Source organism: Rhododendron vialii, chromosome 7a (genome assembly GCF_030253575.1).
Source record: "Rhododendron vialii isolate Sample 1 chromosome 7a, ASM3025357v1".
Lineage (NCBI taxonomy): Eukaryota > Viridiplantae > Streptophyta > Magnoliopsida > Ericales > Ericaceae > Rhododendron > Rhododendron vialii.
The window spans coordinates 36,497,501-36,512,019 of record NC_080563.1 but is presented as its reverse complement, the minus strand read 5'-3'; the positions used below and the strand labels follow the sequence as shown (position 1 = coordinate 36,512,019).

The window sequence follows — 14,519 nt, the reverse complement described above, 5'->3', positions numbered from 1 at the left end:
TCTGGCATTCTTTTCAACTACAATTGGATAAGCATTTGTGGAGTCTTTTTTATTATGGGAGAAAAGAGAATGTGAGATAAGCATACCTTCAAATTGTGAAGAAAAATTTCCTATTTGTTGTCCCTCTTGATAAATTCCTTTATAAATTGATGATCAAAACAGAGTCTTAGAGTGCTTACACAACGTATGTTTTATATACATGTGTTAGTCAAGCTTCAAAAGATTTAGTTGTTTTTGTTAGAATGTAATTTGTAATCTGTTCTAGAATAATGTAGAATGTGTGATAAAATATCTAAGCTAAAAATCTAAAGAAGTGTGTAGAAGTAATGATGACACTTGGAGATTTTTGTAATTAAGCACATGTGCGTGCTTAATTGACAATTCTAGACAAGTCGAATAAAATCGTTTCACAATTTGTTCTTATAACATCTCTCACCCCTCCTTTCTTTACAAGTCCTACCCCTCTTGTCCAACATTCTCTATAATTTAATCTAGCCCCCAACAATTAAAGCACTCTGGTTGTTGGCGTTCTGCCCTCCCAAACGTCTCCAAATTTGTTGAGCTTGGAGTGGTTATAACATTGGTTATCTAGTTGACCTCAATGATCTCAAGCATAATGTCGAAGCGTTCTATTTCTCGGTTTAGAGAAACTTATAATTGGGTTTCATCTAATTTTCATGGCACTGGGCGGCAAATTCATAACCAAAGCTCTAGCAAAATGCCAAGGTGATGGGGCTAGCTCATCCTAATATCATATGAACAGAATACCTATCTGGCAAGGAAAGTGATGGAGTGATTAACATGACCTCTGTTCTCATCCAATGTTTAGGAGTCAATTATGGAATACGACATTGACAAGTAACTCTGTCAAAATTTAAGGATTTGAAAGAAGTTGAAGTGAACCATCTTCCATGACAAAGTTTTGGCCGGAAAAGGCCGAAGCAATTGGAATCTCGTCAGTGGCTTCGGTAGTTGGATTCCACAGGTGCAGCCTAAAAAGATCGAGAGCCAAGACAAACAGCCCCCTACTTGAACCATAAACAATTGAAAACTCCGAAAACCTGGACAAGTCGTGCTCTCGAGCGCCACCCAAGGAGTCGAAGTGAATAGAGATTTTCCTATTCTGGCCCTCAAGGAGAACACCACTGTTTCGACCACGATTTTCGTATTTTTCTATACATTCATTATCGTCGACTGCATCACGAAATTGACGGCTCACTTAGAGGAATAAAAAAAGTGAGTTTGTCGGTAGAGAAGAGAAAATATCCAGCCACAAAGCTCTAGGCACATCGGGATGTCGGTAGGGCATTTTTTGAATCCAGAGGGTTTGCTTGAACCCCTGGAAACTCAGTAGAGCCGCCCCTGCCTACCATGGTATCGAAAAGCACGAGATTCAATGTCCCTACATGAGCTCAGACACGAGCAATTTGGTTCGTTTAGCAGCCCTATCCACACTTAATACCAAAAAAGTCGAAGTTTCAATGTATTTTCCACATATATCAATGCACTTCCCCAGTATTTATACACATTACACAAATATTAATGTACTTTTTGCACATTAACCTTAGTTCACTGGGCAAAGATTAACATTTTCCTTTGTACAGAGATGTTCCTAACCACCTTGGCAGTAATTTTACACATTTGGTTACCTGGAAGAAAGTTTGTACAAACTGGTTTGAGAATTCAATTGCCATTTAAACTAAAGGTCTCGTGAATAAGGCAGATGAATTTCTACATTCATTCAAGCAGAGCATAAAGTAATGCTCATATACAGCCATTCATGAATCATCAGGCGGTGTGTACATTTCTAAAATCTGAGTTTCAGTACTCTTCTCCTCGCTAAGCAAATCCCCACAACGAGAGAACAAGAGAAACCCCTTTATCTGCCTGGAACTTTTCGCTGTAGAAAATAACAGCTAGGATTTCTGTCACCGGGAGTAGAACGGAGGTTATAATAGCAGAGAACAAAGATGAGGCAGAGAAGACGACTCCTATCGCACCCAGGAAGAAACACTGGCAAATAATGCCGAAGCACACCAGCACCACATAATACGTCGTTTTGCCCAATTCAAAATCTCTAGCCTCTTTGGGAAATGCCTACAAAATATGAAGGTGTGTTAGTCAGCTTTAAGGGCAAATTCACCTCATCCCTTTTTGGTTTGCTCTGTTTTGCAGTTACCTGTGATTTGTGGTTTAAAATAAACCGTTTGCACCGGAAAAGGATAAAAAAACAATGTTTAAACTCCTTGGAGTACAAAACAACCTCGTTCATTTGGGTACATCCGATAAAATTGGAACTAAATAACCTCAGGGGTAGGGATGGCAATCTCGGTCGACCCGTTCGAACCCGCTCCGCTCCCCGCCCCGAAAATCCCTGAACTTCTGGGATTCGTTTGGGGATTGGGTAGGGTATGGGGATTTTTTTAAAAAAAATTCGGGGATCGGGTAAGAGACGGGGATAGGTCTGTCCCCGCCCCGAACCCTACCCGTCCCCGTTCCCCGTTTGTTACCCGCGCCATCCCCGAATCCCCGAAATATATATATTTATATATAAAAATAAATAAATAACTTATGTGCTGGAATTAGTTATTATGTGCTGAAACAGTGAATAACAGGTGTTGTTACGTGCTGAAAATTGGTAGTATATGCTAAAATTGTGAAATACAGGTGTAGGAAATGGAGGTGCTATTATGTGCTGCAAATACAAGTGCATGCCAATATGTGTTGCAGAATTCTGCTGAAGCTTTTTCAGTGATAAATATGGCCGTTCCTGATACTTTACTTTATTTTATTTTGTTGGTTTTTCTAATTCTGTTTGTGGAGCTTTGTTGGCTCCTAACTTCCTGGCCAACCGACAACCATTACTAGTACTATTTCCTCAGCCCTTTTCCCTGGAAAAAAAATACAAAACAATCCAAGTCCTTTCGGCTTTCACATGCTAGTATATGCTGTTAGGTGTTGAAATTGTGAAATACAGGTGCCCGAATTCCGAATCTCCGTTTTGGATCCCCTTTCCCCGTTTGGGTCGGGGATGGAGGAAAAAAACAAATCCCCATTGGGAATCGGGTCGGGGATGGGAATGGGGTAGGAGATAATGGGTAAGGGGTGGAGGTAGTACCCCGTCCCCATTGCCATCCCTACTCTGGGGCCGGATAAGCCCAGGGCTCTGCGTACCTTGCTAATTATGATACAATTACTTGGGATTTATGCTATAATCATGTATGGAGTTATATTTAGACGTATATTTGAAAAAAGTTTAAAGTATCTAATAAACATGAACAATATATATATGTGGTGGAGTATCCTAACAAAATAGTAATCACGATGATTAATTATAATGAACATACATCAAGAGATAGTGAAAATGGGATGTTTTCTACGAATCTGGAAATTCTATAGTGAGCAAAGTCACTCTTCTGTTTTCTACAGCAATTGAAGGAATAAATCAACTTCATAGCATGACTTAGTAAAAAAGCGTATGATCGATGTCGTCTTGTACTACAAGTTATGGCCATTGCTGATTGATATTTTTGACCGGTGCAGATCGATATTTCAATCTTCACTGGAGAAAAAATTGAAGGTTCACATATTGATTTTGTATAGAATAGTTCGGTACTGGGTGGTATTCAAAACCTTGGATGAACAAATTAAACATGCATGGAGTAAATCAAAAGTGTTTAAGTTAATTCGTTTGTCCTAGGTTTTATTTGTTTTTCGTTACTTTCATTTTTGAGATAATTCTATGAATAGTACTTCTAGTTTGCATAAAATCTCAATTTAGCCCCTCTAGTACTAATTGTTACAATTTTAACTATGTAGTTTACATACCGTCTCACTTTCCTCCTCCTTGCTGACCGTGTGATTGGAACAGACTGAACTCATGGGCAAAATTATCATTTTCGTATCCGACTTCAGTGATTATAATTGGCCATTCTGTCCAAATTAAGTAGTTAAGAGACCACGAAAAAATTCATCTTAGTCAAGTATATCGTAAGTGCTTGATCATCATAAGTGCTTGATCTAAAATTCTATTTTTTTTTCGCTTTAAAATTCTTCATTCAAGAAATGATTTTTTGGATCAAGCACTTGCTTGAAGGAACGGTTTCAATCCTTGAAGTGTATCTCGAAATGAACACACCCTCGTGAAGGTGAACAAAATTGTAGTAGCTGGTATGTGTGTGTGAGAGAGAGAGAGAGAGAGAGAGAGAGAGAGAGATTGAGGTCCTTGTTGATAGCCATGCCAATAGTGCAGACTAGAGTATCAAAGAAACACATAACCAAGAATCTCCAACACCAGGGTATAAGTAATGGCCTGTCTTGCCATCCTGTATGTCAGCTCCACCAATGGCAATATAAACCCGTACAAAACCGCCGCCGCCGGAGTCATGAAAAACCCCATATAATACTCCTTGTTCGGCTCTCCCTTTGGCCGATCACTGCTCGCATGGAGAGCAAGAACTCCCGCTCCTACGGTGAGCAATGCAACCGCGTTTATCGAATACGGGGTGAACTTCTGCTTGACCAGAAGAAAAGCGAAAACCGCGGTGAACGACAGTCTCGAAGCATTTACCAAAGCTGAGGTGGACACAGGGAGGCGCGCCACACCGTAGGCGTAGAAGTAGTCGCTGAGACCGGTGAGGACGCCAATGAAGGCGGCGGCGAGGAACACCGGTTCCCTCATGAAGAAGATATTGGTGGATGAGGCTTCTTTGCGGCGGCAGCCCAGGTATGTTAGGAGGAGAGGGATGAAAATGACGGGCCAACCGCCGGCTTGTAACCAGGGCCGATAGCCATACTCGGTTGCCGCCGCCGATGAAGTAGAGGCGCATGACCATGGGGCCGCCGCAGGCTCCGATGGCGAGGAGTACGACGTTTAGTACTAGGAAAGCTCTTCTCATTATCTTGTTGGGTGTTTGGTCTATTATCTCCATTTTTTCGTATGAACGAAATTAGGAAAATGGCTCTTCGATGCTCCTACCTACCTAGTACCTATGTTCTCTCTCTCTCTCTCTCTCTCTCTCTCTCTCTGATTGTTTGAGAGAGAGGGATAATTTCAATATGGTGAGGCGAGTACTAGTTAACAACCATGTGACTGTGCAAATGGTAGGGATAGCTGGTCAAGGATAACAACGTTGTCAAGTAGGTTCCTACCGAGCGCATCCAGACTGTCTCTCAATAATTAATGGATTGAATTGAAAATAAACACTTTTAAGACCGATGAAAACATTTTTGAATGGTCTGGATGTGCCCAGCACCCGTTCGACTGGGTGCTTGGCAAGGACCGCTTGCAGCATCTTCGGTTTCCGAATAACGCACGCCCTCCATATTTCTTGGAATCAGGTGTATTACTGTACTATGTCAGTGTACACAATAACCCAAGCATAATAATGTTAAAATAGTAGTGTTATAGAAATGATGGGGCAAGAATCCAAACTTGCAAGCTAGTGGGTCAAGTTCAAGCTTCGTTGGATGCCATGCGTGGGGGTTGTGAGTTGGATTAATTAAGGGGGTGTTCGGACAAATAAGCCGCTTTGACTTATTTTTTGTCTTTATTCAATTTTTTTTTGTATTACTTGGCTTATTATCATTTTTTTTGGGATTATTGCATCCTCACATCAAGAGGAATCTAAAAAGTAAAAAATTTTGACCGAAATCCAATTTTTTTTGAATAAAGACGAAAAAAAATCAATAAGCCAATTTTTTCGTCTTTATTCAAAAAAAAAATTGATTTCGGTCAAAAAATTTTACTTTTTAGATTCCTCTCATCGTGAGGATGCAATAATCTCCAAAAAAATAACAATAAGCCAAGTGATATGAAAAAAAATTGAATAAGGACAAAAAATAAGCCACCGTGTCTTATTTGTCCGAACGGGCCCTAAGTCTATGGTTGTTGTGATTGATATAATATTCTTGTTCTTGTATATGTGTGTGTGGGTGTGTGGAGAGAGAGAGAGAGAGAGAGAGAGAGAGAGAGAGAGAGAGAATGAAGGTGTGGGAAAGAGAGAGTGAACGAGAGCAGATAACTAAACAGAAGTGAACATAGGTGCTACTTTCAGGGCGCTCTCAATCAAGGTTTTAAAATAGCGGCAGCAGATTACGTAGCGGAAACGATAGCGGCATTGAGAGTATCAGATGATACGTAACGTACGTGAATCGGGTGTAGTGATCGTGAATTTTTTAAGTTTAGTTTTGGTGCCAGAGCACCTGAATCGACCGTGAAGCGGCAAAAAATTCGAATACAAAGTGATACATAGCGAGAATCGGAAACCCACTGATACGGGTGTGAATTTTGGCAGTCCAGGTATTGTAAGGTATAATGGTAGCGGACCACACAAAAACCGCTACATATTGACTGACATGCGCTCTCAATCCGAGGTCCTTTAACAACAACGATCTCATGCTCTAATCGCACTTGCATCCATAAGGCAAATTTGTGACTTAGGACGGATAAATGAGGCAAACGAGCTGAGTAGTGATTGGTTCCACAACCACCCTAAGGTATTCATATGAATACACTAAATTTCATTTTTTCCATTGGCCTAATTTTCAGATTCAAAGTCTGTATGTACTCCTTCCGTCCTAATTTAAATATCCATTATGGTTCTGTGTGCTATTATCAATAGCTTATATCTCTAAACATTATATTACTGTATGTTTTACGTTTTTAAAATTATTGTCTTATAGAAATAATTGAGATCTATCAAACAAAATTCATATTACATATTTTTTGCAATATACATTGAGAAATATAAGCAATTAAAAATGACACACAAAATCATAGCGAACACTTAAATTGAGAGACATTACCTTAACCATTGAGAGGCGTAACATATTTAGTTATTCTGAATGTGTATTGAAGTTTTTCCTAATAAAAGAATATATTAATTTATATGCATTTATATTTTGGGCATCGACATGGATATACTGTTCTTCACGAGGAGACCCAAACCTCCAGAATAATCATTCACGAAAAAATTATTAAGTACACCTGTAGCATCAATCGTACACATGCAGAAACATTTCATTTTCAATGTTTTCTCTTTTCCGTTAGAACCGGTTGCCTTATCTTTTCTCTTGCCTTTGGTTTTCGCTCTCTGTCTTTGTTGAGCCATTTCTCCTTACATTCAATTTTCCTGTTAATAATTGCACAGTCGAGAATTTTGGTTAAAAAATTATGCAGTGACTTTAAATTCCAAAATTATAGGTATATGTACATACTACATATCATATAATTATAATTTTATAATTATAGCTTGCGTTTGGAGTTGTGAAACAAACATAACATACCCTATTAAATCAACTGGGCTGTGTTTCATCCGTATTTTACTGTGTTTATGCGCTCACATCTCTCCATATCTATCGGTGTTTTGGATTTTCTTACCAATCCCTTCCACCATAAGTTAGTTTAATTTGACATTTCCAAAAACTTTTGTATTTAACATGCATGTGAGAGAGATATGATTGGGATGTGACACATTAATGTGTACCTAGCATTTCCCTTTACTTATTCCTCTAAGGCCCCGTTCCAAAAACCTTCTTAAAAAATAAATAGCTTATTTCACATTTTCAAATTCAAAAATAATGTAAATGAAAAATATTTTTTCAATTTTTTTTTGCATCGTATAAAAGATCTCATCGAGATCTTTCAAACAAGATCCATATTGCATATTTTTAAATTTCAATAAGTCCATAATTTTTGAGCTTGAAATTGCATTCTTAAAAAATAAAGACTTTTTTCTCTTTCCGGAACGGGCTCTAATTCCGTTTTTACCATATTGGTTTGCATGGGCATTTCTTAACTGGTGTAATCATTGAATGATATCATGCATTGAGACACCCTATCCACCGTAGGATGATAAAACGATGAAATGAAGGATCTACATTTATAAGGGATTCAAAAACTTCCCATCCATATTATATAGGTATTATATAGATTTTGACAAAGTATCCCTTTTAAAGTCAAAAAACAATAAACAAACTGAAGTATGAAGAGTCTTTTGGAATTAATGCATTCGTTGCAAAGAATTGTTCAACTTGTCGCATGTATCAACAAAACTAAATTTGGTGTAAAATTTTACTACCTCTGTTAGAGATGCTCTGATTAGTACTTTTTAACAGGTATGATTTTTCTTCCTACCGAGGTTTAATTTCTAATTTTTGAGATTCTTGCTTAGCACTCCAATGTGCTCATCTAAGGATATTACAATACACATCCTTGTTGGATGATTACAATAATGCCCTTCTAATTAATCGCCTTAAATTCATAATATTTTACCTATCACTTCCGAGAAAATACTGATAATCAACCAGTTGGAAAGATTGAACTAAAGCCCTGGAGACAAAGCTTGTTTCTAGATTCGAGTGTGAGGAGATAAAATGGCATGTCAAAGCCAAGTAGTACTTTTAATGCAATATATAGTGGCAAAATGATACTTTTATTTGCAACTTGTGCTTCAAAGATAATGCCAGAGACACAACACTCTATCACAACGCCAATCACATCCGTCTACGTAACGCTACTCTATCACAACATCAATTACACTTGCCTTTTCGTAACACTATTTTACCACAACACTAATCACACTTGCCTACGTAACATTGAATGAGTATTGGAAGAACAACCCTACGGTTTGGGTTTTGAGAGTAACGAGTAAATAAATAGACATTGAAAATTTATGGAAAAATGACGGTCCAGGACGTGTTTTGATAATTAATACCCACCAAGAACATGCTGAGAACATTTGTTAATGTTGAAAATGTCCTTGATGAATATTAATTATCAAAACACGTTCTTGACCATTATTTTCTCAAAATTTATTATAGACCATGAAGAAGGCCCTAGATAATAGTGCACGTGGCCCACGGCGCCGATTCTTTCACGAGGAATTTTTAGGCCGGCCCCATTTTCTAGGTTCAGACTTCAAATAGTTCTGATAAAAATATTTCTTCTTTATTTTAGTCATTTCTCTTGACTTTTCATGCATTTTTACTATTTTGCCTATTATTCTTAACTTTTTGTCTACGTGTCCATTTTTAGTAAAATTTATATTTTTAGAATCAATTTCTGACCCATATTATTTCGGACAAAAATACCCTTAACTATGTGAACTAGCTATGAGAACTGCCAATTCTCATAGCCAGTTAACATAATATTTCGGGTTAAAATATCCCCGCTAATTCACATAGCCTGAGTTAACATTGTATTTTGGACAAAAATACCTCTGAACTATGGCTATGAGAACTAAGGCTATGAGAGTTATATTTTTAGAATCAATTCTTGAATCATTTTGAACAAAAATACCCTTGACTATGTGAACTATCAATTCTCATAGTCAATTCTATGAGAACTGTCAGTTTTCAAAGTTAGTTCTATGAGAATTGACTATGAGAAGTGACTGTTCGCATAGAGAACTAACTTTGCGAACTGGTTATGAGAGTTCAACTATGTGGACTAAAAAATACATAGTTCACATAGTCTTACCACATTAAAATACACAGTTCTCATAAAAAATATATAGTTCTCATAGAAAATACACAGTTCTAATAGACAGTTCTCATGAACAATACACAGTTCTCATAAAAAATACATTGTTCTCATAGAAAAATACATAGTTCTCATGAATAACACACAGTTCTCATAGAAAAATACACAGTTCTCATAGAAAATATACATACGAACAAAAATTGAACAAAAACAAAAAAGTAATCAAAATCAAATATAGTTATAAATGTTCTCACCGCCATGCCTTAAAAAAGTAATCAAAGTACAAAAATAATAGTTCACATAGGAAATAAATTGATTTAGAATTGAATTTTAAATGTCAAGTCTCATAGTCAGTTTTATGAGAACTGCCAGTTTTCATAGTTAATTCTATGAGAATTGGCTACAAGAACTGACTATTCTCATAGAGAACTAGCTTTGTGAACTGGTTATAAGAACTGAACTATGTGAACTGAAAAGTACATAGTTCATATAGTTTTACCACACACTAAAATACATAATTCTCATAAAAAATATATAGTTCTCATAGAAAAAACACGGTTCTATTAGAGTTTTTATAGACAATTAACAGTTCTCGTAGAAAAATACGCAGTCCTCATAAAAAAATACGCAGTTCTCATAGAGAAATACACAATTCTTATTAACAAAACACAATTCTGTTTTGCCAGCAATACAAAGACGAATCAATGACTCACCTTTGTAACTTTTTATTCAAACCCCGCAGACCCCGTTGATAATCGGACTATGCCTTAGGATTGGACTATCAATCCCAAGGACTTCCCAAACCCATGTTTGATAACCGGATTATTACTCCGTTGGGATGAGCAGTGAGCTCGATCCATAGGGTCGGGATGAGTAGTGAGCTCCATAGGGGGTATTAGCAATACCCCCAAGGACTTGGTATTCACAATCCTATCCCTTCCCTTAACACTACAATGACCAAACTCTCCCTCCCCTTCTTCCCATGCTCAAGCCATTCCTGTTGCCGGACTGGGTTTGGGGGGGGGGGGGGGTCCTGGGTTCGTTTTTTTTTTTGGGTTTATTTTGGTTTTGCCGATTTGCAAGGGCAAGGGCAATGTGGGAAAAAAAAATATTCCAATCCTATCTCCTGACGAATCCCATCATCTAATCCCAATCAAAACAAACATGCAAATTACAAATCCCATCTCCTTACGAATCTCATCTCCTTATAAATCCCATCTCCTAACGAATCCCACTCATGTAATACTTTTATTAAACGAGGCCTCAATATACACATTTCTCAAGCTGTGACCAAATTAAAAAAAAAAAAAATTACTTGTCAAGACCAATAACTTTGTCAAAATACCTTCGGTTCTTATACCTTTACTTGCACTGATTTGCCTGGGTATTAAAGTCATCCAGAAGACTAGTTATGGACTCGGCGACTCGCGAAACTTCTTGGCCTCAAGACATTGACATCACCCCATTGTGAGCACGGATCCATCACCAGCTCTTCCGACCCCGTGCACCAGGCTCCTGGGGCAGCTCAGTTACGTCCACGGTTGAGGATCTTCTCGTCCAAGCGCTGAAGGAGACCACTTCAAAGAGTAAAAGACGGCGAGGTGTTTAGCGGTGGTGACACCGGCGTCACAGGCGGAGGGTTCTCAGGGCTGTGCTGGTCCGGGAGGCGAGGGAGAGGCCCACGAAGTCGACGATGGTGAAGAGGCAGTTGAATTGAAGAGGAGAGAAAGAGAGAGACGCGTGATGAATCGGAGAAGAGAGAGATAGAGTTGGAGTTGACGATGCGAAATAAAAAGGATAAAAAAGTCATGAGATAACATAAGCAGATTTGAAAATAATTTTAGAATTATGATCAAACCAGCCTAAAAATTACAGAAAGTCTACGTACACTACGTATTTCCACTACCTCATCCACTACCTCCCCAAAACGACGTCGTTTTGGGAGGTACCCTTTAAAAAAAAAAAAAAAAACGAAAATCCAAAATCAAAATCAAAGAACCCAAAATCTCCGTTTCTGTTCCTTCCTACGCTTCTTTACAGAAGAAGGAGAAGATGATGGCCGACACCCAACCCAACCCAATCCAATCCACTGTCCACCACTCGCTCAGACAACTCCGACAACGAAAACGCCTCCACGATGGTCGTGCGGCTACGAGCTTCGAACCACAATCACTGGTATCGATCTAGAACACTGACGAAGGTCTCTCTCTCTTTCTCTCTCTTGATCTAGAACGCTGGTATCGATTGAACTAGAGTACCAATTTCAATTTATACATATTGGGGATTTTTGCACAAAAAGTTAGGATTTACTGCCTACTGCTACTGTTCGTTACTCAAACTCTGACCCACAACCAGATCCAAGCAAAGAAACTTCACTGCCTTATGCTCAAAACCGTCTCCCACCAAGAGACTTTCCTCTAACAATCTCACCAACTTGTACAGTAAACTAAGAAATTTAACGTAGGCACGTCATGTGTTTGATAAAATTCCTCAACCAACTTGCTAGTGTTAGTAAGGTTGTTGCCGTATTACCTTTTTGCTGCATTTTCACTTGTAAAGGAAGGTAAAAACAGTTTAATCTTGATGTATGACAGAATTACCGGGATATTATGGCTTGTCAAATGATTCGTTCTTTATAATGTTGTTCTTCTCAATGAGCTGACTCGTTCCCGTTCTACTGGGCTCCTGGGAGTGCAAGTTAAAATGTTCGCCCTTAGCTTAAGGTGTGGGAGTACCATTATTCTTTGCCCTTAGGAGAGTTGAGAAGGGTCATTTGGATGGTATAATGCCAGCAGCTTTGGCCTAACTCGCCGAGGCTAGTTAATAGCTAGCTATAAACAATTTGCTTCCCAAGGAAAGATCTTGCTATTTGTAAATTTATTGGAGTACATTGTTACTTATATTGATATAATTGGGGGCAACATGATATTGTTTTGAATGACTGGCTAGATAAGGCATGCCCATTTACATCTTATGTGCACGTGATAGTTTGTTAAGGAGGTTTGAATCATGAAGATCACTTTATTTGCATAAGTTGTCTACATATTACATCTCTTGTGATCATAAAAAACTGTTTGAAACAGTTTTTTATATTAGCTAGCCTTGTGGTTCATTTTCATTCTTTTTTAAGAGTGAAATACAGTATTAGCTAGCCTTCCCCCTCCCATAACTCCCTGAACACGGACACAAAGAGCAGGACTCAGGAGTTCTTCCCTTTCTATTAGGCAGTTTGAAGTGTCATGTGAGTGCCTATCTACTATTAGTAAACTATCCTAGTCGCTATTATTAAGTTTGAAGCTCTAGAGCGGGCGGGAAGATCCATATTGAATTAAAGTTAGGAAAGAAGCAAGGGGAATCGTACTGAATCTATAAAGAAGGAAATCGTGTACTGATTTGATTGTGCCAGCCCTTTCCCGATTCCTTATGCTACCCTTACCTTAGTAGTGATACAATGCAGGAAGTGAAAGATCTTATTTCAAAGAAGAGATCTTTTTCATTTTGATATAGCTTAGGGTAGACGACGATGATGATGTTCAGCTTATTCCTCTTTTGTAAAACATTATGTATTCATGTCGGCTAGATTTAAAACTTCTGTTTCAATTGCAATTGAATTGGCTCTTTTTTCTGTTGCTACTGCTGGCCATTGTTGACTGAGATGTTGTGACGTCAGGCTAGACCGAAAACAAAGGAAACTCTGCCGAATTTTTGAGAAAATACCTTGAAGTCTTTCAAGATACGATACGGACACGACATGGTACATTTGACTACCATAAATTCCATTCATCAAATATAATCCTGCATGTCAAAAAAAAAAAAAACAATCCAACACTTAGTAAACTTGCAATATTCACAGTATTTTGCTCTTTTTTCTGTTATTATTGCTGACTTCTATTGACTGAGATGTTGTGACGTCGGGTTAGACCGAAAGCAAAGGAAACTCTGTCGAATTTTTCAAAAAATACCCTAAGACACATCTTTCAAGATACGATATGGACACGACACGATACATTTGATTACCATAAATTGCATTTATCAAATATAACACATTGCAACCTTGCAACATTCACAGGTTCAACAAAAATCGTCGTAATGCTAATACTAATACAGATTCATCAATGTGAAGACCAATAAAAATAACAATATACATTCATCATTTCCATTAAACAAACAAGTGAACTATTCCCCATCATTATTCGTTGCATTCAACATATCTGAGAAACTTTCTCGTCTTTCATATCCATGCCCTTGAGTTTGCAGTAAACTTGGTTCTTGTCCCCTCCAATATTGACCTTGGTCTTCCAAAAAACTTGATTGTCCTCCTCCCCAAACTTGACTGCCCGTAATAGTTGATTGACCTCTCCAAAATTGACCATTGAATAGGCTTTGTGAACTTGGAAAAGAAGGCCTAAATTGGTTCAAGCTTGTTCCGGTTGGACAAAAAGTTGATGAAAATGAAAAGATGGTTCCGCCTTGTGCCATATTTGCTTGCATATTATGGGGCATCATGTTTGGCCACATTGAATGCCCCATACAGCTTGGGTTATCCTGCCCAACAATAAAGAACGATTATCAATATCTTTTAAATAAAAAATGAGATTGTGCAATTAAATATAAAGTTCCTTATATGTATATTTATTACACTCTCTTGTGTCCCGAACCCATGGCAATGCTCCATATGGCTTGGGTTATCCTGCCCAACAATAAAGAACGATTATCAATATCTTTTACATCAAGAATGAGATTGTGTAATTAAAAATAAAGTTCATAATATGTACATTTACTACACTGTCTTGTGTCCCGAACCCATGGCCAACTGCAATTTTCTTAACCTCCTGAAATTAGCCAATAATATTAGTATTACACATGCATCGAATAGATCTATATGTCAATATTAACTAGAAAGCTGTTGTTGGCAAAAAAAATTAACTAGTAAGCAATAAATAATAAATAACTTATACCTTGACATTTTCATTGGATAACGTCTTTTTTTTTGTTTCTCTTTTCTTTTTCACTGCTTTTTCCACAACACCTTTCT

General features: G+C 37.9%; 1 protein-coding gene and 1 pseudogene across 1 annotated transcript in view; both read right to left on the bottom strand.

The window, feature by feature from the left end:
- Positions 1–1,839: 1,839 nt before the first annotated feature.
- On the bottom strand, positions 1,840–4,951 carry LOC131332977 (purine permease 3-like; annotated as a pseudogene).
- Positions 4,952–13,370: 8,419 nt separating this feature from the next.
- Positions 13,371–14,519, bottom strand: part of LOC131332976 (uncharacterized) — a 1,378-nt gene continuing 229 nt past the window's right edge. Inside the window, exons 1-3 of the mRNA XM_058367279.1 lie at positions 14,443–14,519; positions 14,260–14,316; positions 13,371–14,029 (exon numbers count right to left, since the gene is read on the bottom strand). The exon at positions 14,443–14,519 is cut by the window's right edge and continues 229 nt beyond it. Of these exons, the coding sequence (XP_058223262.1) occupies positions 13,661–14,029; positions 14,260–14,316; positions 14,443–14,519 (503 nt within the window). The 3' untranslated portion in view covers positions 13,371–13,660. The remainder of the gene's footprint in view (positions 14,030–14,259; positions 14,317–14,442) is intronic.